This window comes from Bison bison, unplaced genomic scaffold (genome assembly GCF_000754665.1).
Source record: "Bison bison bison isolate TAMUID 2011002044 unplaced genomic scaffold, Bison_UMD1.0 scf7180017864529, whole genome shotgun sequence".
NCBI lineage: Eukaryota > Metazoa > Chordata > Mammalia > Artiodactyla > Bovidae > Bison > Bison bison.
The window spans coordinates 3,649,231-3,675,029 of record NW_011495079.1 but is presented as its reverse complement, the minus strand read 5'-3'; the positions used below and the strand labels follow the sequence as shown (position 1 = coordinate 3,675,029).

The 25,799-nt window shown below is 38.5% G+C and overlaps 1 protein-coding gene across 2 annotated transcripts in view; it reads left to right on the top strand.

Moving 5' to 3' along the window:
- The window catches only part of ANKS1B (ankyrin repeat and sterile alpha motif domain containing 1B), a 1,164,394-nt gene that overhangs the window by 259,487 nt on the left and 879,108 nt on the right, over positions 1-25,799 (top strand). For both annotated transcript variants that reach the window (XM_010831582.1, XM_010831580.1), the window contains exon 9: positions 21,776-21,919. In XM_010831582.1, the coding sequence (XP_010829884.1) occupies positions 21,776-21,919 (144 nt within the window). The remainder of the gene's footprint in view (positions 1-21,775; positions 21,920-25,799) is intronic.

Below are 25,799 nucleotides of genomic sequence, written 5' to 3'. Positions count from 1 at the left end.
ACCACCCCCACCACCACACATACATGAAGACATGGATATTTACATACTCACTGCAATGAGAATTGAGAAATGCAATGAGAGGATTTCTATTTTATTATTGTTAAAAGAGGCAATAGAGAAAGGGAAAGGACCAGAGTTGTCAAGTCAAAAGTATATGCATATAATGTGCCCAGAACAGTGCTAGTCTGGTTACATCAAAATATAAAATATTGTCTCTACAATCATAAAGGTAAGATATTCTTAATGTAACATCTAGCAAATAGTTCAAAACAATAGAGTTGTCAAGATCGCCTGCACTATGGGAATTCAGAGAAGAGAAATAGTCTCTGAACCCTTTCCTTGTTTATGATCATATAGAATTAATAGAAAAATATTTGCGCCTTGGTAAGTGTTGAACCTGTTTTAAATTACCCATTTCCCATAATTGAGCACTAATTTATTATTTCTGTCTCATCTCCTCGCTATGCTTTTCCTCATATCTGAGTTGCTAAACATGATCAGTGCATTCACACTGCCGTGATCATGTAATTCTTCTGCCTCATTATTATCCCCCTCTTACCCTCTCAACAAAATCTTTATCTCATTAGCTGCTGTTGCTGAAATGCAAGAACTTCTCTGAGTTCTCTCCTCCTCTCTCCACAATTGGAAATAATTGCTCCTTTTCTATACCTCCTAATACCTTTTTTCTGTGTCTCTTTAATGCTCATAATTTTGGCTTAGTTTTATTGTTTGATTACTTATCTACATATCTTTTTTACAGTTTCAGTTTAGAGTTTATGACATATTTATCTTTGTTTTTCTTCACCCTCATGCTTAGTCTTGTAGGTAGTAGTTGTTGGTCAATAGGTATTCAGTTGACCAAAACATTTGTTCAGCTTATTCCATAAGATCTTACAGGAAAACTCCAACAAACTTCTTGTTCAACCCAATACTTTAAAATTTTAATGCATTTGTTTGATGTAGGGGATGTGATTTTAATAAATTAAATTAAAGGTGGCGCTAGTGGTAAGGAACCCGCCTGCCAGTGCAGGCAACGTAAGAGACCCAGGTTCGATCCCTGGTTTGGGAAGATCCCCTGGAGAAGGAAATGGCAACCCACTCCAGTATTCATGCCTCGACAGAGGAGCCTGGTAAGCTATAGACCATGAGGTCGCACAGAGTTGGACACGACTGAAATGACTTAGCACACACACATATAATTAAGTTTTATATTAATTAACATTTCTCCCACAGAGAAGTTTAGGCCCAGATGGTTCACTAGTAAGAACCCTTTTGGAAAACAAAGAATGAGGGTTGTTCCCAAGTTGTTATATTTAGTCAAGATTACTGTGATACCAAAGTCATTACACAAAAGAAAAATTATACATCAATACTACTCATGAGTATGGTGTCAAAAATTTTTTGATCAAATAGTAACAAACCAAGCACAGCATTTTATTAAAAATATTATACATCGTGATCAAATTGGGTATATGTTGGAAAGGCAATGTTTTTCTTTTTAACATCCTAAAGTCAATATAATTCACCACATTAATAGAATAAAGGAGAAAAATGTATGACCATGTAAATAGTTGTAGTAAAAGCATCTACCCATGATACAAAGTTTCAGTAAACTGAGAATAGAAGGAAATTCCTCAACCTATAAAAGGTCTGTCTACAAAAATGCCACAGTTATGATACTTCATAATGCTGAAGGACTGAATGTTTTTGACTTAAGATTAGAAACAAGACAAAGATGTTTACTCTTGCCATTTTTATTCATTTCTGTACTGGACGTATTGGGCAGTGCAGCACAATAAGGGTGAGAAATAAAAGCATACAAATTTCAAAGAAAGAAGTAAAACTCTGTTTTATTCATGGATGATATGATCTTTAACAGAGAAAATTCTAATAAATTCACAAAAAGGCACTAAAATATATGTTTAACTGGGTGCAAGATCATTAATTGTTTGCTTTTACATGAAGAACAATTGAAAATTAAAATTAATCTAATGATACCATTGAAAATATTTTCCAAAAACTTGAAATGCATGTTTATCCCTACAAATTTAACAAGATATGTGAAAACTGGTGTACTGAATGAGGACTGTAAAAGCATTGTAGATGAAAAATAAAAAAGACCTAATGTAGGGAGAGATATAACATGTTCATAAATTGGAAGAATAAATATTATTATGATATCTGTTCCTCCAAAATTCTACTATAAACTCAATGAAATTCCAAACAAAATCCAAGTAGGCTGTTTTTTCAGACACTGATGTGTTCTAAAATGTGTATGCAAAGTCAGGGCCTAGAATAGCCAAAAATTTTTTGAAAAACAACAAATTGGAAGGATTCTCTGATTCCAGACTTACTATAAAGCTACAGTAGTCAAATCAACAAGGCAGTGGAATGAGGAGAGAGTGAAAGATCAATGGAACAGAATAGAGAGAGGGTGGAAATATTAATACACCATCACATATATGGTCGGGCCCACCCCATCCTTGCTCGGCCCTCCAGCTGCCCCGGTGGCCCATCCCTCTTGGACCTCAAGTCCTTCTCCCCACCGACTACTTCTCCCTGCCATCCCAGGAGCCTGGTACCCAGCTCTAGTCACACAGGGGAGCACAGCCGAGAATGTAAGGTTACTGAGGAATGAAGGATTGCAGGCTCCTGCAGACAACAGCTTTATGAGTGTGGCGAAGGAAGATGGCAGAGTAGAAAGATGTGCACTCATCTTCTCCTGAGAGAACTCCAACATTACAACTTGCTGCTGAACAACCATGGACAGAAGAATGTTTGATCCCACCAAAAAAAGGTATTCCACGTCCAAGAGCAAAGGGGAAGCTCCAGCAAGATGGTAGGAGGGATGAAATCACATTTAGAATCAAACTCCATACCCACCAGAGACACTCAGAGGGCTCAAACAAACCTTGTGTGCACCAGGACCCAAAGACCCCACAGAGACTGAGCCAGAAAGTGTTTGAGTGTCTCCTGTGGAGGTACGGATCAGCAGTGGCCTGCAGCAGGGACAGGGGCTCTGGGTGCAGCAGACCTGGGTATGGCATAAGCCCTCTTGGAGGAGGTGGCCATTAACCCCACCACAGAGCTGCCAGAACTTACACGGGGCTGTGGAAACAGACTCTTGGATGGCACAAACAAAACCTTGTGCTCACCAGGACCCAGGAGAAAGGAGCCATGACCCCCAAAAAGATTGACCCAGACTTGTCTGTGAGTATCCAGGGGTCTCTGGCAGAGGCATGGGTCAGTAGTGGCCTGCTGCAGGTCAGGGGTACTCAGTGCAGCAGTGCATGCATGGGACTTTTTGAAGAAGGTTGCCATTATCTTCATTACCTGGACCATAGTTTGGCCTCAGTTAAAAAAACAAGGAGGGAACACAGTCCTGCCCACCACAGAAAATTGGATTAAAGATTTACTGAGCATGGCCCCACCCATCAGAACAAAACCCAATTTCCCCCTCAGTCTCTCCCATCAGCAAGCTTCCATAAGCTTCTTATCCTTACCCACCAGAGGGCCAACCACAAGCACAGACAACTAATCAAATGAATGAAAACCACAATCACAGACAACTAATCAAACTGATCACATGGACCACAGCCTTGTCTAACTCAGTGAAACTATGAGCCATGCTGTATAGGGCCACCCAAGATGGATGGGTCATGGTGGAGAGTTCTGACAAAATGTGGTCCATTGGAGAGGGAATGGCAAACCACTTCAGTATGCTTGCCTTGAGAATCCCATGAACTGTATGAAAAAGCAAAAAGATAGGACACTGAAAGATGAACTCCCCAGGTTGGTAAGTGCCCAATATGCTACTGGAGATCAGTGGAGAAATAATTCCAGAAAGAATGAAGAGACAGAGCCAAAGCAAAAACAACACCCAGTTGTGGATTTGACTGGTGATAGAAGTAAAGTCCAATGCTGTAAAGAACAATATTGCATAGGAACCTGGAATGTTAGGTCCATGAATCAAGGTAAATTGGAAGTGGTCAAACAGGAGACGGCAAGAGTGAATATCAACATTTTAGGAATCAATGAACTAAAAAGGACTGGAATGGGTGAATTTCACTCAGAGGACTATTATATCTACTACTTTAGACAAGAATCCCTTATAAGAAATGGAGTAGCCATCATAGTCAACAAGAGTCTGAAATGCAGTACCTCGATGAAATCTCAAATGACAGAAAGATCTCTGTTTGTTTCCAAGGCAAACCATTCAATAACACGGTAATCCAAGTCTATGCCTGACCAGTAATCCTTAAAGCTGAAGTTGAACAGTTCTATGAAGACCTACAAGACCTTCTAGAACTAACACCAAAAAAAAGATGTCCTTTTCATTACAATATGGGACTAGAATGCAAAAGTAGGAAGTCAAGAAACAACTGTAGTAACACGCAAATTTGGCCTTGGAGTACAAAATGAAGCAGGGAAAAGGCTAACAGTTTTGCCAAGAGAACGCACTTGTCACACCCTCTTCCAACAACACAAGAGAACACTCTACACATGGACATCACCAGATGGTCAATACTGAAATCAGATTGATTATATTCTTTGCAGCCAAAGATGGAGAAACTCTATACAGTCGGCAAAAACAAGACCAAGAGCTGACTGTGGTTGATCATGAACTCCTTATTGCCAAATTCAGACTTAAATTGAAGAAAGCAGGGAAAACCACAAGACCATTCAGGTATGATCTAAATCAAATCCCTTACAATTATACAGTGGAAGTGAGAACTAGATTCAAGGGATTAGATCTGATAGACAGAGTGCCTGAAGAACTGTGGATAGAGTTTCGTGACATTGTACAGGAGCCAGTGTTCAAGACCATCCCCAAGAAAAAGAAATGCAAAAAGGCAAAATGGCTGTCTGAGGAGGCCTTAAAAATAGTTGAGAAAAGAAGAGAAGTGAAAAGCAAAGGAGAGAAGGAAAGGTATACCCATTTCAATGCAGAGTTCCAAAGAATAGCAAGGAGAGATAAGACAGCCTTCCTCAGCAATCAGTGCAAAGAAATAGAGGGAAAAAATAGAATGGGAAAGACTAGAGATCTCTTCAAGAAAATTAGAGATACCATGGGAATATTTCATGCAAAGATGGGCTCAATGAAGGACAGAAATGGAATGAATCTAACAGAAGCAGAAGATATTAAGAAGAGGTGGCAAGAATACACAGAAGAACTATACAAAAAAGATCTTCATGACTCAGATAATAACGATAGTGTGACCACTCACCTAGCAACAGACATCCTGGAATGTGAAATCAAGTGGGCCTTAGGAAGCATCACTATGAACAAAGCTAATGGAGGTGATGGAATTCCAGTTGAGCTATTTCAAATCCTGAAAGATGATGCTGTGAAAGTGCTGCACTCAAATGCCAGCAAATTTGGAAACTCAGCTGTGGCCTCAGGACTGGAAAAGGTCAGTTTTCATTCCAACCCCAAAGAAAGGCAATGCCAAAGAATGTTCAAACTGCCACACAATTTTACTCATCTCACACATAGCAAAGTAATGCTCAAAATTCTCCAAGCCAGGCTTCAATAGTCTGTGAACCATAAACTTCAAGGTGTTCAAGCTGGTTTTAGAAAAGACAGAGAAACCAGAGATCAAATTGCCAACATCAGTTGGATCATCAAAAAGCAAGAGAGTTCCAGAAAAACATCTACTTCTGCTTTATGGACTACGCCAAAGCCTTTGACTGTGTAGATCACAACAAACTGTGGAAAATTCTTAAAGAAATGGGAATACCAGACCACCTGACCTACCTGCTGATAAATCTGTATGTAGGACAAGAAGCAGCAGTTAGAACTGGACATGGAACAACAGACCAGTTCCAAATCAGGAAAGGAGTACATCAAGGCTGTATATTGTCACCTTGCTTATTTAACTTATATGCAGAGTACATCATGTGAAATGTCAGGCTGGATGAAGCCCAAGCTGGAATCGAGATTGCCAGGAAAAATATCAATAACCTCAGACAGAGATTCAGATTACACCACCCTTATGGCAGAAAGTGAAGAAGAACCAAAGAGCCTCTTGATGAAAATGAGAGAGCAGAGTGAAAAAGTTGGCTTAAAGCTCAACATTCAGAAAACTAAGATCATGGAATCTGGTCCCTTCACTTCTTGGCAAATAGATGGGGAAATAATAGAAACAGTGAGAGACTATTTTGGGGGGCTCCAAAATCACTGCCTATGGTGACTGCAGCCATGAAATTAAAGGATGCTTACTCCTTGGAAGAAAAGCTAAAACAAACCTAGACAGCTTATTAAAAAGCCAGAGACATTACTTTGCCAACAAGAGTCCATCTAGTCAAAGCTATGCTTTTTCCAGTAGTCATGTATGGACATGAGAGTTGGACTACAAAGAAAGCTGAGTGCAGAAGAATTGATGCTTTTGAACTGTGGTGTTGGAGAAGACTCTTGAGAGCCCCTTGGACTGCAAGGAGATCCAACCAGTTCATCCTAAAGGAAATCAGTTTTGAATATTCATTGGAAGGACTGATGCTGAAGTTGAAACTCCAATCCTTTGGCCACCTGATGCGACGAACTGACTCATTGGGAAAGACCCTGATGCTGGGAAAGATTGAAGGCAGGAGGAGAAGGGGATGACAGAGGATGAGATGGTTGGATGGCATCACTGACTTGGACATGAGTTTGAGTAAGCTCTGGGAGTTGGTGATGGACAGGGAGCCTGGTGTGCTGCATTCCATGGGGTTGCAGAGTCGGACATGACTGAGTGACTGAACTGAACTGAACATATATGGTCAATTGATTTTTTTTTTTTAAGTTACAGGGCACTTCAGTGGGGAAAGAATAATCTGTTACTAGTGCGGCTGAAACAACTTCTATTATATAAGCAATAATGAACCTCAACCTTTGCCTCATACTGCTATGAAAATTAACTCAATGTGGTTCAAAGACCAAAATGTAAAAGCAAACAATATGAAAACAGAATATAGGAGACTATCTTTGTGACTTGGTGTAGGCGAATTTTTAAAATATATTACTTAAATAGTACAAAGAATGTATGCCCAGAATATAGAATATTTTTAAAGAAAAACTCTTACAATTCTGGACATACAAATGCAGGGAAATGAATCTAAACACAGATCTTACAGTCTTCACAAAAATTAACTCAAAGTAGATTGTAGACCTAAATTTAAAAGCAGAATTATAAAGCTCCTATATTGCAGCATAGGAGAAAATCTACATAACCTCAGGTATGGTGATGACTTTTTAGATTCAATACTAAGGACATGAATCATGAAAGAAATAATTGGTAAGTAGACTTCATTAATAAAATTTCTCCTCTGTGAAAGACAGAGTCAAGAGAAAGAAGAGATAAGCCTAAGATTGGGAGAAAATATTTGTTAAACATATATCTGCTAAAGGACTGTTATCCATAATATACAAAGAACTCTTATAATTTAGCAGTTTGAAAACTAACAACTGACTTAAAAATGGGCCAAGGCCTTTACAGACACTTCATCTAAGAAGATATACAGATGGCAAATAAGCATATGAAAAGATGTCCCATATCATATGTTATCGGGGAAATGCACATTAAAGCCAGAGTGAGGTAGTATTGCACAACTGCTAGAATGGTCAAAATACAGAAACCTGGCAGTACCAAATGCTGACACAAGATGAGCTCAAATGTGAAGCAAGGGAAACTTACTTATTGCTGATGGGGATACAAAATGGTACTGGCACTTAGAAGACAGTTACTACAGAACTAAACCTACCCTTGTCAGATGATCCAGAGCAATCTTGCTTCTTGATATTTATCTAAAGTAGTTGAAAACTTTTGTCTATACAAAAATCTGCACAAGGATGTTTATAGCAGCTTTATTCATAATCGCCAAAACTTGGAAGAAACCAAAATGTCTCTCAGTTGGTAAATGGATCAAGTGTGGTACATCCAGACAATGGAATATTAATCAGAGATTTTTTAAAAAGCTATTATTCAGAGCTTTGAAATGAGCTATGAAAAGCCAGGAAAAGGAGTGGAGGAAACTTAAATGTATGTTACAATAAAAAGAAGCCATTTTGAAAAGGCTATGTTCTATATGATTCTTTATGACATTCTTGAAAGGGCAAACCCATAGAGACAGTAAAAAAGAACAGTGGTTGGGTTCAGAGGGTGAATAGGTGGAACACAGGATCTTTAAGACAGTGAAAATATTCTGTATGTTATCATAATAATATATACATGTCAGTATGAAAGTGAAAGTGAAAGTCACTCCATGGTGTCCAACTCTTTGTGACACTATGGACTCTACAATCCATGGAATTCTTCAGGCCAGATACTGGAGTGGGTAGCTGTTCCCTTCTCCAGGGGATCTTCCCAACCCAGGGATCAAACCCAAGTCTCCTGCATTGCAGGCAGATTCTTTACCAGCTGAGCCACCAGGGAAGCCCAAGAATACTGGAGTGGATAGCCTATCACTTCTCCAGCAGATCTTCCCAACCCAGGAATTGAACCAGGGTCTCCTGCATTGCAGGCAGATTCTTTACCAGCTGAGCTACCAGGGAAGTCCACATGTCATTATAAATTTTTTATAAACCCTTACAATGTACAGGAGTAAACTGTAATATCAACTATGGACTTTGGATCGTTATAGTGTATCAGTGTAGGTTCATTAATATCAAGTGTAACAAATGGACCTCTGTGGTGGGGGATGTTTATAAAGAGAGCTTTGCATGTCTAGGGGCTTGGGAAGATGGGAAATCTCTGTACCTTCCTCTCAATTTTGCTGTGAACCTTAAATGACTCTAAAAAGAACAGTCTTCATTAAAAAAAAAAAAAGCTTATAATTCAACAGTAAGAAGTCAAATTAACCCAATTAAAAATAGACAAATGATTTGAAAGGGTATTTCACACCAAATCACATGTGTCTGGCCTAGCACAGGAGAAGATACTTAACACGTTGGCAGTCACAGAAGTGGAAATTAAAAGTGCTATGTGGCACCACTACACGTCTGCTGGAATGGCTAAATTAAGTGTTTCCACGAATGGGAAGATACTAGAACTCTAATATGAATGTAAAGTGTACAAACACTTTGGAAAACATTTTGATAATTTCCTAAAAAGTTTAAAATACACTTACCATGTAACCTGCTATTTTAGGTGTTTACCTAAGAGAAACAGAAGTTTATGTTCACATACAGAATTATATGTGAATGTTCATGGGAACTTTATTCATAATGGCTCCAAACTGGAAACAACCTAAATGTCTATTAAAGGAAGAGTATATAAAAAAGTTTTGATGTATCCATACAGTAAAATACTACTTTGCATTAGAAAGGAATACACTACTGATATGTGAAAAATAAAGGTGTATCTCAAACATATTATGCTGAGCAAAAGAAGCCAGACCTAAAGTGTATACTTTGTGATTTCATTTTTGTGAAGTTCTACAAAGGACCTGTCTAATAGAGTGAGAGAAAAAAGATTTCTGGGCCCAGGAGTCAGTGGGTACTGACCAGGGGTGAGCACAGGGTAACCATTTGTGGTGATGGTTACACAAGTGTATGCTTTTATCAAAAGTTATCAACCTGAATATTAAAAATGGGTGCATATTATGTATGTAAACAATACCTCAGTAAGAAACTATTTGAAAACTAGTATGCTGATATTGCTGCTGCTGCTAAGTCGCTTCAGTCGTCTCTGTGCGACCCCATAGACGGGCAGGCCATCAGGCTCCCCAGTCCCTGGGATTCTCCAGGCAAGAACACTGGAGTGGGTTGCCATTTCCTTCTCCAATGCATGGAAGTGAAAAGTGAAAGTGAAGTTGCTCAGTCGTGCCTGACTCTTAGCGACCCCGTGGACTTCGGCCCACCAGGCTCCTCCATCTATGGGATTTTCCAGGCAAGAGTACTGGAGTGGGGTGCCATTGCTTTCTCTGGAAAACTAGTATATGTTTATGTAAAATGATCTGTCATGAAGAATAGTGTATTTTCCAAAAGTTGAATATTTTGCCTCTTATACTAAATCCTACAGAAAAAATAAGCTTGAGTCAACTTTCTAAAAGTAACCTTTATCTTTTTGAAATTAGCTTTGACCTCTTGGGCATAAACCTGATATCAATGTAGACTTCTTTGTCTCTCATTTCATAATACTAAACAATATTATTAGGCTAGAGTCAGATAAATGAACAAAAGTTTTAAGAGAGAGTAGGAACATATAAATTGATGCTAGTACTCTTATGGCAGAAAATGAAGAACTAAAGAGTCTCTTGATGAAAGTGAAAAACTTGACTTAAAACTCAACATTCAGAAAACTAAGATCATGGCATCCAGTCCCATCACTTCATGGCAAATAGATGGGGAAACGGTGGAAACAGTGAGAGACTTTATTTTTTTGGGCTCCAAGATCACTGCAGATGGTGACTGCAGCCATGAAATTAAAAGACACTTGCTCCTTGGAAGAAAAGCTATGACCAACCTAGACAGCATATTAAAAAGCAGAGACATTACTTGGCCAACAAAAATCCATCTAGTCAAAGCTATGGTTTTTCCAGTAGTCATGTATGGATGTGAGAGTTGGACTATAAAGAAGGCTGAATGCCAAAGAATTGAAGCTTTTGAACTGTGGTGTTGGAGAAGACTCTTGAGAGTCCCTTGGACTGCAAGGAGATCCAACCTGTTCATCCTAAAGGAAATCAGTTTTGAATATTCATTGGAGGACTGACACTGAAGCTGAAACTCCAATCCTTTGGCCATCTGATGCAAAGAACTGACTCATTGGAAAAGACCCTGATGATGGGAAAGACTGAAGGCAGGAGGAGAAGGGGACGACAGAGAATGAGATGGTTGGATGGCATCACTGACTTGATGGACATGAGTTTGAGTAAGCTCTGGGAATTGGTGATGGACAGGGAAGCCTGGCGTGCTACAGTCCATGGGGTCTCGAAGAGTTGGACATGACTGAGCGACTGAACTGAAGTGAACTGAGTACTAAAGTAGAATAGCAAACCAAATGAATTCTTTGAAGTTTCCTAGATGGCCATGCAAAGAATGTCAGCTATGTAAAGAGGTAGCAGGTGGGGACACAGTGTGTTGGAACGCAGCGTTTTAGAGCAATTACAATGAATGTCTCATGTACTGTTAAAAGGAGAACAGTTCTCCTTAATCTAGTTTTCGATATTACTTGCAACTAAAATACTTCCTTTAATAGCAATTCTGTCCTTTAATAAATGTGAATACTGGAGAATCCCCAGGTTTAAAATATCACTGTGTACAGTAATATTATTTTGATGTGTGGATGCTACGAGGTGGACTCAGTGTACTCATTGGCCTAAAGAATTTCTTCTTCCTTTTCCTTGCTGGTATAAATCAGTTTAGGATATATAGGTAACTATAAATCTGAGAGAGATTTCAATTTTCAGAAGACCCTAATGTTGCATCTGTTGTGAATTTCACTAACTTGGGGCAAATGACTGTAGTGAAAAGATAGTATAAGATAGCACTGGAGTTACTCTCAGAAAATTTTAAGCAGAGGTTTCAGTTCAGTTCAGTCGCTCAGTCATGTCTGACTCTTTGCAACCCCATGAACTGCAGCATGCCAGGCCTCCCTGTCCCATCACCAACTGCTGGAGTCTACCCAAACCCATGTCCATTGAGTTGGTGATGCCATCCAACCGTCTCATCCTCTGTTGTCCCCTTCTCCTCCTGCCTTAAATCTTACTAGAATTGCATTTCTCTGCATTATAAAAGGTACAGTAATTTGAAGAGCAGATAAAAAAATTCTATGGGAAGAAACATACACCAAAGAAGATGAAACCATCCTTCTACCCAACCATCATCACAGGGAGACAAATATTTGTTGGGGAGGAGGAATGATTAAGTTGTGCAATTTAAAGTTTAGTCTCCTCAACTACAGAGTTTTTGTTAAACTCTAAATTGCTTGCTAATGGTTGGTATAAAGGCATTCTTTAATGAAATCAAGCAGATGTTGGTTGAGTTCTATGGTAGTTTGAACATGGAATGAATACAGTTGAGGGCAAGTGGATATAGAGGAGTCAGAAGATAAAGGACACTAAATTCAAGGTTACAGTTAAATTGGTGCCTTCTAGTATCAGTGAGAATATTCACATTATTAAAATTTTTAGGGCAAGCTGACATTCATTCACTCACTCATTATTTATTTAATCAACGCATATGCACTGGTTTGGAGAAGGCAATGGCACCCCACTCCAGTACTTTTGCCTGGAAAATCCCATGGATGGAGAAGCCTGGTAGGCTGCAGTCCATGGGGTTGCTAGAGTTGGACACGACTAAGCAACTTCACTTTCATTTTTCAGTTTCATGCATTGGAGAAGGAAATGGCAACCCACTCCAGTGTTCTTGCCTGGAGAATCCCAGGGACTGGGGGGCCTGATGGCCTGCCGTATATGGGGTCGCACAGTCGGACACGACTGAAGCGACTTAGCAGCAGCAGCAGCAGCATGCTCTGGTTTTGTGGTATCTAAACCAACAGACACCTCTGCAGCCATGCAGTTTGTAATCCAGTAGGGAAAGGAGTTATTTCTTAACCATTTCCTTATTTATTTAGCTGTGCCCAATCTTAGTCAGAGCATGCGGGATCTTCAGTCTTCCATGTGGCATGTGGGATCTTTAGTTGCAGCATGAAAACTCTTAATTGTAGCATGTGGAATCTACTTCCTTGACCAGGGATCAAACCTGGGCCCCCTGCATTGGGAGTACAGAGTCTTAGCCACTGGACTACCAGGGAAGTCCCAGGAAAGGAGTCAGTGAACCAAAGTCATCTAATTAGCTTTTAAAATTTTATTTGTGATAATTACTATAAAAATATCAGGGTGATGTGAAATTATGTAAGAAAGGAAACTAATTTTGGGGTACCAAAAAGGACTATCAGAGGGAGTGAGTTAAGTTCACACCTAGAGCACAAAGATTAATCATGATGAAGAGAAGAGAAGAGATTGCTCCATGAATTTATTTATTAGGTTTTAGTACAATAGCAAGTAACAGAAAATGCAAATAGCAGTGGCTTAAAATGGAGAAGTTTATTTCACCCGACTTACATAACTTAGGGCTGGACTGTCCAAGGATGGACTGTCCTCATCAGTACACAGAACCCAGAATTATTCTATTTGTTGTTCTACTATGTATATCCTCTAGTTCGAAGGATTCTTCATGGTCCAGGATGACTGTTCTAGCTCTAATCATTTCATTAGCACTCCAATCAGCAGAAAGAGGAAAGGGAAGAAGGAAGGACATGCCTCTTTAAGAACATTTCTTATACCCCAGGTTTATACCTTAATAACATGGCCACATTTAGCTGTGACAGAGATTGGAAAAATGGTTTGTATTCAAAGCAGACATGTTTGTGTGCTAAGTCACTTCAGTCCTGTCTGACTGTGAGCCTATGGACTGTATGTAGCCTGCCAGGCTCCTCTGTCCATGGGATTCTCCAGGCAAGAATACTGGAGTGGGTTCCCATGCCCTCCTCCAGGGGATCTTCCTGACCCAGGGATCCAACCCACATCTCTTCTGTCCCCTGCATTGACAGTTGGGTTCATTACCACTGGTGCCATTTGGGAAGCCCCAAAGAAGATATGTGCCCAAGTGAAAATTAGGGTTCTATTACTGTAGAAAAAGAGGGCTAGGTGTTTTGTTACAGTGGAGACGACTAATAGCCTCTGTAAGAGAAAACTGTATGTACTTAGATAAACTTCTATATAAGAGAAAGTTTGGTATATTCAAAAGAAAGAGCATGCTGCTGTTGCTGCTGCTGCTGCTGCTAAGTCACTTCAGTCGTGTCCGACTCTCTTCGACCCCACAGACCGCAGCCCACCAGGCTTCCCTGTCCCTGGGATTCTCAAGGCAAGAACACTGGAGTGGGTTGCCATTTCCTTCTCCAATGCATGAGAGTGAAAAATGAAAGTGAAGTCGCTCAGTCGTGTCTGACTCTTAGCGACCCCATGGATTTCAGCCCACCAGGCTCCTCCATCCATGGGATTTTCCAGGCAAGAGTACTGGAGTGGGGTGCCATTGCCTTGTCCGAAGAAAGAGCATAGTGTGTTTAAATGTTATGAGCAAATGGAAGGAAGAATGGCGAAAATTGGACAAAACTAGGTATTGCAGGTAATGGCAAATCATACACAGCCTCGGAAATCATGTTAAGAATTTTGAATTTTATCCAAAGAACAATGAAAAACTATTAAAAGTTTTAAAGGAAGAGGGTAACATTTTCAATTTCTCATATAAGAAATTTTTTTTCTCTTGTCGTGTGGAGAATACTTTAGAGACTTTGGAAATATATATTGTTGTTGCATTAGTCGCTCAGTTCAGTTCAGTTCAGTTCAGTCGCTCAGTCATGTCCAACTCTTTGTGACCCCATGAATCACAGCACGCCAGGCCTCCCTGTCCATCACCAACTCCCAGAGTTCACTCAGATTCACGTCCATCGAGTCAGTGATGCCATCCAGCCATCTCATCCTCTGTCGTCCCCTTCTCCTCCTGCCCCCAATCCCTCCCAGCATCAGCGTCTTTTCCAATGAGTCAACTCTTCGCATGAGGTGGCCAAAGTACTGGAGTTTCAGCTTTAGCATCATTCCTTTCAAAGAAATCCCAGGGCTGATCTCCTTCAGAATGGATTGGTTGGATCTCCTTGCAGTCCAAGGGACTCTCAAGAGTCTTCTCCAACACCATGGTTCAAAAGCATCAATTCTTCGGCGCTCAGCCTTCTTCACAGTCCAACTCTCACATCCATACATGACCACAGGAAAAACCATAGCCTTGACTAGACGGACCTTTGTTGACAAAGTAATGTCTCTGCTTTTGAATATGCTATCTAGGTTGGTCATAATTTTCCTTCCAAAGAGTAAGCGTCTTTTAATTTCATGGCTGCAGTCACCATCTGCAGTGATTTTGGAGCCCAGAAATATAAAGTCAGCCACTGTTTCCACTGTTTCCCCATCTATTTGCCATGAAGTGATGGGACCGGATGCCATGATCTTCGTTTTCTGAATGTTGAGCTTTAAGCCAACTTTTTCACTCTCCTCTTTCACTTTCATCAAGAGGCTTTTGAGTTCCTCTTCACTTTCTGCCATAAGGGTGGTGTCATCTGCATATCTGAGGTTATTGATATTTCTCCCGGCAATCTTGATTCCAGCCTGTGTTTCTTCCAGTCCAGCGTTTCTCATGATGTACTCTGCATAGAAGTTAAATAAGCAGGATGACAATATACAGCCCTGACGTACTCCTTTTCCGATTTGGAACCAGTCTGTTGTTCCATGTCCAGTTCTAACTGTTGCTTCCTGTCCTGCATACAGATTTCTCAAGAGGCAGGTCAAGTGGTCTGGTATTCCCATCTCTTTCAGAATTTCCCACAGTTTATTGTGATCCACACAGTCAAAGGCTTTGACATAGTTAATAAAGCAGAAATAGATGCTTTTCTGGAACTCTTTTGCTTTTTCCATGATCCAGCAGATGTTGGCAATTTGATCTCTGGTTCCTCTGCCTTTTCTAAAACTAGCTTGGACTTCAGGAAGTTCACCATTCACGTATTGCTGAAGCCTGGCTTGAATAATTTTGAGCATTACTTTACTAGCATGTGAGATGAGTGCAATCGTGTGGTAGTTTGAGCATTCTTTGGCATTGCCTTTCTTTGGGATTGGAATGAAAACTGACCTTTACCAGTCCTGTGGCCACTGCTGAGTTTCCCAAATTTGCTGGCATATTGACTGCAGCACGTTCACAGCATCATCTTTCAGGATTTGAAATAGCTCAACTGGAATTCCATCACCTCCACTAGCTTTGTTCGTAGTGATGCTTTCTAAGGCCCACTTGACTTCACATTCCAGGATGTCTGGCTCTAGGTCAGTGATCACACCATCGTGATTATCTGGGTCATGAAGATGTTTTTTGTACAGTTCTTCTGTGTATTCTTGCCACCTCTTCTTGATATCTTCTGCCTCTGTTAGGTCTATACCATTTCTGTCCTTTATCGAGCCCATCTTTGCATGAAATGTTCCCTTGGTCACTCAGTTGTGCCCAACTCTTTGTGACCCCAGGGACTGTAGCTCGTCAGGCTCCTCTGTCTATGGGATTCTCTAGGCAAGAATACTGGAGTGGATTGCCATTCCCTTTTCCAGGGAATCTTCCTTACCCAGGGGTTGAACCCAGCTCCCCTGAATTGCAGGCAGATTCTTAACCGTCTGAGCCACCCAATAAGAGTACTCTTTGGCATACAATTGCATATTTATCAATTCTGAAAAAAGCACTGGACATGAGTTCAAATCTGGATGGACATGCACTGAATGTTTGTAATAATAATTTATATCAGAAAAGCTTCACTTTCTCCTTTATAACTTTTTATTTTGAATGATTTGTTTTACAATAAGCATGTGTTACTTTAAGTTTCACTAAAAGTTAATGAATCATTTTCAGTTTTGAAAAACAAACACAAAAAGACTTTGCTGATTTGCAGACCAGATTGCTGACTCCTGTCCCTAATGATCTCTCTTTGTTTTGCCCTCCGTTTCTGATGGTTGCTTCTTCTCTGGAGTCTGCCCATTTGCCAGGTCCCTTTGCATTGACAATTCTTTTAGACTGTTTTCCTACTTTTTAATTTTGTGTTTGCATTTCTGATAGGATGAGAAGTAGCTTTGTCTCATTCCATCATCCCATTTCCCCACTCACAGGTTGTTCTCTTAAATCCGGGCTCTGTCGAGCAGCATCAGTTTCTGCTTTTCTTCCAGGGACTTTTGGACAGGATGTAGATGTCCTTGGAACTTTCTTGGTGGCTCAGACGATAAAGAATCTGCCTGCAGTGCTGCAGTTCAATACCTGGGTTTGATCCCTGGGTCAGGAAGATCCCCTGGAGAAGGGAACTGCCACCCACTCCAGTGTTCTTGCTTGGAGAATTCCATGGACAGAGGAGCCTGGTGGGAGTAACACTGGACATCCTTGGATTTTCTCTTCTCCTACTGCCAGCATGTTTCTGAAGACATGCACTCAAGGATTGACTAATGAGGATTAAAGAGTCTGTGTGGAAATCATATCTGATCCTTGATCCTTTTCCTGAACAGTATACACTTTAATTGCTTAGACTTACAAAAATTTTTTTAGCCTTTAACCTTTTTATTTTGTATTGGAGTATAGCTGATTAATAATGTTGGAATAGTTTCAGGTGAACAGCACAGGGACTCAGCCATACATATACGTGTATCTGTTCTCCCCCAAGCTCACCTCTCATCCAGGTTGCCACATAACATTGTAGACTTACTGAATTTTGGACTTAACATTTAAAGGCCATCAATGATAAAGTATAACATAACACAGAAATTCCTTTGTAGATATTCTGAATATTTTGAATATCTTTTGTCTCTTTAAAGAGCTCTAGAAATTAGAAACTTCCTTCTAATAAGTAGTTCTTAGAAAGATTAGAGAAGGCGATGGCACCCCACTCTAGTACTCTTGCCTGGAAAATCCCATGGGCGGAGGAGCCTGGTGGCTGCAGTCCATGGGGTCGTGAAGAGTCGGACACGACTGAGCGACTTCACTTTCATTTTTCATTTTCATGCATTGGAGAAGGAAATGGCAACCCACTCCAGTGTTCTTGCCTGGAGAATCCCAGGGACTGGGGGGCCTGATGGCCTGCCGTATATGGGGTCGCACAGTCGGACACGACTGAAGCGAATTAGCAGCAGCAGCAGCAGAAAGATTATAGGATCTAGAGTCAGAGGACTTGTATTACAATCTTCCCTCAATTGTAGGATGACCTTGCAAATTGAGTAACATTGAATTGTACACAGCTAACTTCTAAACTGTCTTTAGGGGGCAGTACTAAACCACAAAATTTATAAAATAAATTTTGCTATTTTTGCTAATGCTATTGGCAAATGTTAATATAAAACAAAACTAAAATAACAATGATGAGACTTGTGATGCAATTATATATACCTCTTATTATTAGTAAAATTTTCTAGGTAGTCAAACAAATGTTAGTTTAAAACTCATTCCTTTAATGATTTATTTAATAAATAATTATTAAATTACATTATACAAAAACACATGGTAAGAGATGCAAATGTGAATAAGGCATATTTGCTTTCAGATAACTTACAATTAACTAAGATAATAATTTGTATGTGTCTGTGTTTGTGTGTATATAACTCTTTCAGGCTAAAGATTATGATAAAAATAACATTTATTGATGATTTTTTATGGGCTTCCACAGTAGGTAGCTCAGTGGTAAAGAGTCTGCCTGCAATGCAGGAGACACGGAAGACGTGCCTTTGATCCCTAGGTCTAGAGGAGCCCCTGGAGGAGGAAATGGCACCCCCCTACAGTATTCTTGCTGGGAAAATCTCATGGACAGAGAAGACTGGCAGGCTGCAGTCCATAGGGTCTCAGAGAGTTAGATATGACTGAGTGACAGCACTGCAGCAGCACTGATTATTTTTCATCTACCTGTCACTGTCAAGCAACTAATTTTATCCTCATATAGCCCCTTCAAGTAGGAATGATTATTATGCTTACTTTGCAGATAAGGAAACTGAGGATTAGTCAGATTATGTGATTTGCTCAGTAACACAGCTTGCAAGTGGCAGAGCCAGGAATATATATCTATTTGCATATATTAAATATATATCTGTTTGACTTTAAAACTTCTGCTCTTTGCCACTGTACCATTTGTCATTTCAAAGTCTATGTGAAATAACAGAATACACAAACTGACAGAAAGAACTGAAGACTTTCAGAAGAGAGCAACATCCTTCCTGTTTGTGGTAAATCTGGAAAATTTTATGTAAGAGGTGAAATCTGAATTGTATTTTGAGGAATCAATAGTATTATAGGAGAATAATAGCTAAAAACAGTGGTTAATACTTATTCAAACCTGACTGTGTGTCAGGCACCATATATTCATTACCTTATTTTTCAGGAAAAGTTTCTAAGGGAGGTGTATACTACTGTATTTTCCCACTGCATAAGGTAAGTGAGGCTGCCAGTGGTCCTATACTCTGAAAATCACACTAATTAGTAGGCTAAAAAGGAAGAGAGTTAGAGAACTTGAATTCAGGACTAATTTTAGAGTCTAAACTCTTAAGCAGTACAATAGTTGTATGGAGAAGTAAGGTGGAGGGCATGAACAAAAGCACAGAACAGATTAGGAAAGGATAAATAATTCCATTTGGTTATAGCCTCGGGTGAGTAAAAGGGAGTAAGAAAGGGGCTGAAAAATAGTGTGACCATAAAACCTTGAAGCCATATTAAGGAATATGGATATTATTTGCTCTACAATGGGAAGTACTTGAAGAATTATGAGCTGGGAACAGACATAAGCAGTTTTTCTTTGGGGAGGAGAAAGAGACAGAAGAAAAAAACTGATTATAAAATGTTGATAATTGTTAGCCAAGCATATGATTTATACTGCCATATGTATCAACCTTAATTGTGAAACCAATAATTGATCATGAGTTGGTGAAGGAGATGCCCATTTGATCATTCTAGTCATTTTTATAGATAGCATTGATCAAACATATGGATTGGATGCCCTAGAGTTAGGCAGTCTGGATTAGGATCCTTTTTCTGTCATCTCCGTGACCTTGGGTTTTACTTGACTTCTTGTGGCTTAGTTTAGTATTTTCCTGAAAGTCTTGTGTGAATTAAAATAATGAATAATAGAGGACTCAGTAGATTGTAGCACTGTATTATTGTATTATAATTATAAAAGCACTGTAGCACTATATTATATCTTACAGACAGTAACTCATTGAAGGACTATTGAAGTTCTTAATTTCTCAGTTATTGAAAATTGATAAAGGGAAATGTAAGATGTGAATGCAAAAACCAGTTGTATTGTGAAGTCTTATATGCTGTTTTTTAAAGCAACAACTTTCAGGGGGAGATGGGTGCTATTTACAATTCAGTATGAAAACTATCTTTACTAACTTCAGTAATCATAATATATCAATGTTATACTGAACACTACACTCTGAATATTTCTAGACAAACTTATTGTCTTTGCTATTTAAAAAAATACTACCTGCTGAATATTCAGCAGGCTCTTTTAATCTGGAATTTTTCTTTCGTTCTGGCAAAATTTCTTGCATTGTTGCTTTGACAATTTCTTTTTACCTCTACTTGGAACTCTTAGTTTGATCCCTTAATTTTCTTAACTTTTAACTTCTTTTGTTCTGTCCTCTGGGAAATTTGCTCAGACTTATTTTCCAACTCTTCTGTTGGATTTTATGTATTCTCTCTCTCTGAGGATACTGTTTATAATTTTTATCTGTATATTTAGTTTGGCCTGTTAAAAGCTTCCTTCCAATATATGGTTATCATACTCTTGTTTATATTTAACTGAAAAATTAGGAACTGTTTATGTGGATGGAGTTTGTTGGGGAGGGGTTTCACAGTAGGCATTAAGGCATGGACCCCTCTGCCATTTTCCTAAGTACTTACAGATTGTTTTTCTTGAGCGGTCCAGAGGAGTATACTCTCATCTGCTACCTGGGAGATATGAGCTTAGCTGCCATGTTCTCTAAGACAAATGTGGGAAGAAGGCACAGGGGCAGGTGGAGCATCTTTATTTACTACATAGATATTCACTTAATTTCATTGTTTTTAAAGAGGCATCCCTCAGTTCATTGTGCCTGGTTTCTTAGAATTCATAATCCTTTTGCTTCAACCTCACCAGAAGGTAAATCTCCAATTTCTTGTCAGGTGGTGAAGGTTTATTTTCTTGGCTGGGTGATGAGTCTGGGGTCTAATTTCTAATATAGAGTTTCTATTCTGTTTTAGTTCCACCAGCACCTACAAAATTTCTTGTATTATTACTTCACAGGTAGTCAATCTCTCTCATTCATAAGTCCTTTAGAGGAGTTGAATCATGAATAGATCTGCTTTTTATTCTTCCTCTTTGCAGACAGTTTGCTTTCCGAATCAAGTTTTCTATATGAAATTGATAAGTCATCTGTTTATCATTGTCTAAATGTTTTCTAGATATTGCTCATCTGTTAACTTCCCTCCTGTTGTCCTTGTCCTTATGGTTTAGATCATTTTTGCAGAAGTTTTGCTGTCATTTAAGTGAGATTTGAAAAGTAGCAAAACTAAATATGTTTGCTTAGCAAGGAAGTCCTATTATTAACTTTAAAAGTATCTTACAAGGGCTTCCCAGGAGACATAAGAGACAGGGGTTCAATCCCTGGGTGTGGAAAATCCTTTGGAGGAGGGCATAGCTCCCAACTCCAGTATTCTTGTCTGGAGAATCCCATGGACAAAGGAGCCTGGCGGGCTACAGTCCAGGGGTTGCAAAGAGTTGAACATGCCTGAAGCGACTTAGCACATACCCCTCTTATGCATATAATATGAAATTTTATGAATTTCTTTTTTTTTCCCAAAACGAGTCTACTTTTTGATGACACTGTGAAAAAAAATAGAATTTTATCGATTCCTATTTCAATATTTTAATTTTGTTCCTCTGATTTCATTAGAAATCAAAATATTTGTTGCTGTTTTTATGTTCTTTTGAGTCATTTTCATGTCCTGTTCTTCAACATGAACTTTGCAATTTACCAATCTTTGTCACCCAGTTTTTTCACTTTGTTTTCTTTCACACTCAACTTAGAATTAAATTATATATATTTTTTGGCTGATTTCCATAGCACAGTCACATAACTATGTCCAGAATTAAGCTAATTTCTTCTTGCTAACATACACCATGAGAAATTTATGTAATTTAATTGATGTTAAGATATCTGACTGACATTGATATAATATATTGCTATGATATAAATTTAATTTCAGAGAACTTCATCTACAATAAATTTGTCACCAGGAGAAGTGGAAGAAGATGATGATGATGAAAACACTTGTGGGCCCTCAGGACTCTGGGAAGCATTAACTCCTTGTAATGGATGTAGGAACCTTGGCTTCCCCATTCTTGCACAGGTAATGGTTTACTTTCTTAAGATACAATAAAACATAAAGATGGTTGCCTAGGTTTATAAATAAATCTTTTTTATTATCCACTGAAAATCCAATTAGTATTTTATTTATACTTTGAAATTTTTTCAGTTCAGGGTCAGTAAAATGCTTATATAACTAGCTGTACATGTATGCATAAGTCAACACATACTCTACATAATTATAATTTTATGTGATTTTATTTTGGTCATGATGCTAGCTCTAGAAAAATTGAGTTATATAAGAGGTTTTAGTATTTATGAGTTTGAAATATTTCATTTTAAAGAACGCTATTTTGAAATTAAATCATAATTCATATTTAAATAATAATAAAATGATTTAAAAGAAAGCATGTGAGAGCTCTTTAAAAGCATAGAGATTTTTTTTTCTTAGCACAATGGAATATTGTAGAATAATGTGTGCCACTGACAATTATGCACTACAATACCAAAATGAGAATAGAACACTAAAGCATTGATTATAATTTTGAAATCATTTCACTACTCATTAAGTCACTTTTAATTTTATTGTGTCACCCTCAAATTTTTCTTGTGCATTATGATTCACAAGCCCTTAGAGGAGCTTCAGAAATAAGTAAAACAAGCCAAACAGAATTAGGAAATTTGAAGCCACAATGAATTCATCTCTACATGAAGATGAAAAAGCACTTAATATGAAAAATAGTGTAATGGCAAGGTGTGTTTATGTAACTACATAAAATATAAGTGGAAAAATAATCTAGGATAAGAAAGAATTCAGTATATCTCAAAAATATTGTTTTCTGTTTTGCAACAAATATGAAGTAATTGTCTTCAAGAAATCATTACATGTTTTTACATCTATGTCATAAGTTAATCACAGCCACCCAAATTCCAATATTGATTTATTGCACTTAAAGAATCTCTTTATCTTATATGAACTATTTATGAAACTTTAAGACAATTTATACTAACCTTACAGAATTCTTTTCAATGTTTACCGGCCTGTGAGATCCATAAAGGCACACTATGTATTGCTCAGTGTCTATGATTTAATGCCAACACTGTTCCTGAAACATTGTCACATTTACCTAGTATTTGAATTAAATGATTTTCTATAGGATTTCATTTCTTCACTTGTTGATGTTTGGCAGAAACCAGTGCAATCCTGTAAAACAATTATCCTTCAATTAAAAATAAATTAAAAAACACTTTTACGTATTTAAAAGGGTGTGTTTGTGTGTATGTTAGTCAAGGGTATAGAAGAAAGGAAATTAAGAAACATAGGTTTTGATTTTATTAATATACTTTTATCTCTTAACAGTTTACCAGTAATTGAATGCTTTTACCTATTTTTTGGCTCATAAAATTAATATTTTTATATTTTTATTTTCAAAAGTAGAATTCTTATAAAATAGCAGAACTCTAAGCTATCATAATATATGACTATATCTGGGTTCTCCACCACCTTATTAACCTTTACGTTTATTTTTTAAATTTTAACATTTTGTTTTACTTGGTTTGGGAGTATGTTTGGTAGTACCTTTGTTTTGTTTATAATTTTTAATATTTTTCTTTGGCATTTTTCTGTGTAGGCTTGTATCACTTGAATAAATATTGAGTATTACTATTTTAATAGCTATATTTACCCTAAAATATTTCCCAATCTGAAGCTTTTCTTTCTTTTTTAATATTGTATGGGCATATGTTGTGTACTTTTTTTTTTACCATCAAATTGACTATGGTCTTTTTAAAAAATTCATTTCATCTAGAATTTCTTTAAAAAAATTTCAAATGTGGCTTTATATTTGTTTTTAACTTGATATCTACTTTTTCTATGACCTTACATTTGACAGTAACTCATTCCTTTCATTATATGCCATCATGCTTGGCTTGGGTTTTCTTCTGAATCTCTTATTTTAATTTTCCTATTTTTAAAAACAATGACCCACTTTGATATTTTTGCACATATATTGCAGGAGAAATATCATTGTATTAACACTGTTAGCTGACATGATTGTCTGCTTTTAAATTTATATTTTATACTCTGTCAAGTTTAAAAAGTATTCTTATTGGGTTTTTAATTGTTACTGCTTTAAATCTATAAACTTACTTGAGATGCAGTACCTTTTTAAAAAATGTATTTAATCTAACAAATCAAACAATTCTTTTACCAAGTTCTCTTCTAGTCTTCTTTTACTAATGTTCTCAATTTGTAATGGGTTCCCCTTTAACATATGTGTGTGTGTATGCTTAGTCACTTCAGTCATGTCTGACTCTTCATGACACTATGGACTGTAGCCCTCCAGGCTCCTCTGTCCATGGGATACTACAGGCAAGAATATTAGAGTGGGTTGCCATGCCCTCCTCCAGGGCACCTTCCTGACCCAGGGATCGACCAGCATCTCGTACATCTCCTGCATTGGCAGGAGGTTTCTTTACCACTAGCACCAAACCTGCCTGCCAGTGCAGGAGACATAAGAGATTCCTGGGTGGGGAAGATGCCCTCAAGGAAGACATGGCAACCCACTCCAATATTCTTGCCTGGAGAATCCCATAGACAGAGGAGCCTGGAGGGCTAGAGTCAATAGGGTCACAAAGATTCAGATACGACTAAAGTGACTTAGCACATATATATACATATATAATTATAACAACATTTTAAATGTGATGACGCAAACTATAAAAATACTTATTATATTTCACAATAAAATTAATGTGCAATGGTTGACACACTGGTATAGCTTAAAACTTATAAAAAACTTATAGCTTATAAGTTTTTCCTATAACTTGCAACAACTTTGAACTCAGGATTTTCTGGACATATGATTCTGTTATTGATGAAATTTTAAGGAAACTTTATTTAGAAGCCAGTTTTTTTCAGATCTGAATTATTTTGGGAGCCATTAAAATCATTAAGCCATAAGCACTGTGCATATAGGGCCTCATGAAAAGTTACATGCACAAAGTTACACTGTGCATGCAAGGGCCTCACTACCTTACAGTTTGGCACCGGAGCCTTTGCAATCAGTGGAATTAGTACAGTGAGATGGCAAGAATACACAGAAGAACTGTACAAAAAAGATCTTCACGACCCAGATAATCACAGTGGTGTGATCACTGACCTAGAGCCAGACATCCTGGAATGTGAAGCCAAGTGGGCCTTAGGAAGCATCACTACAAACAAAGCCAGTGGAGGTGACAGAATTCCAGTTGAGCTATTTCAAATCCTGAAAGATGATGCTGTTAAAGTGCTGCACTCAATATGCCAGCAAATTTGGAAAACTCAGCAGTGGCCACAGGACTGGAAAAGGTCAGTTTTCATTCCAATCCTAAAGAAAGGCAATGCCAAAGAATGCTCAAACTACCGCACAATTGCACTCATCTCTGGCAACCCACTCCAGTACTCTTGCCTGGAAAATCCCATGGGTGGAGGAGCCTGGAAGGCTGCAGTCCATGGGGTCGTTGAGGGTCGGACACGACTGAGCAACTTCACATTCACTTTTCACTTTCATGCATTGGAGAAGGAAATGGCAACCCACTCCAGTGTTATTGCCTGGAGAATCCCAGGGATGGGGAAGCCTGGTGGGCTGCCGTCTATGGGGTCGCACAGAGTTGGACACAACTGAAGTGACTTTGCAGCAGCAGCAGCACACGCTAGTAAAGTAATGCTTAAAATTCTCCAAGCCAGGCTTCAGCAATATGTGAACTGTAAACTTCCTGATGTTCAAGCTGGTTTTAGAAAAGGCAGAGGAACCAGAGATCAAATTGCCAACATCTGCTGGATCATGGAAAAAGCAAGAGAGTTCCAGAAAAACATCTATTTCTGCTTTATTGACTATGCCAAAGCCTTTGACTATGTGGATCACAATAAACTGTACACTTCT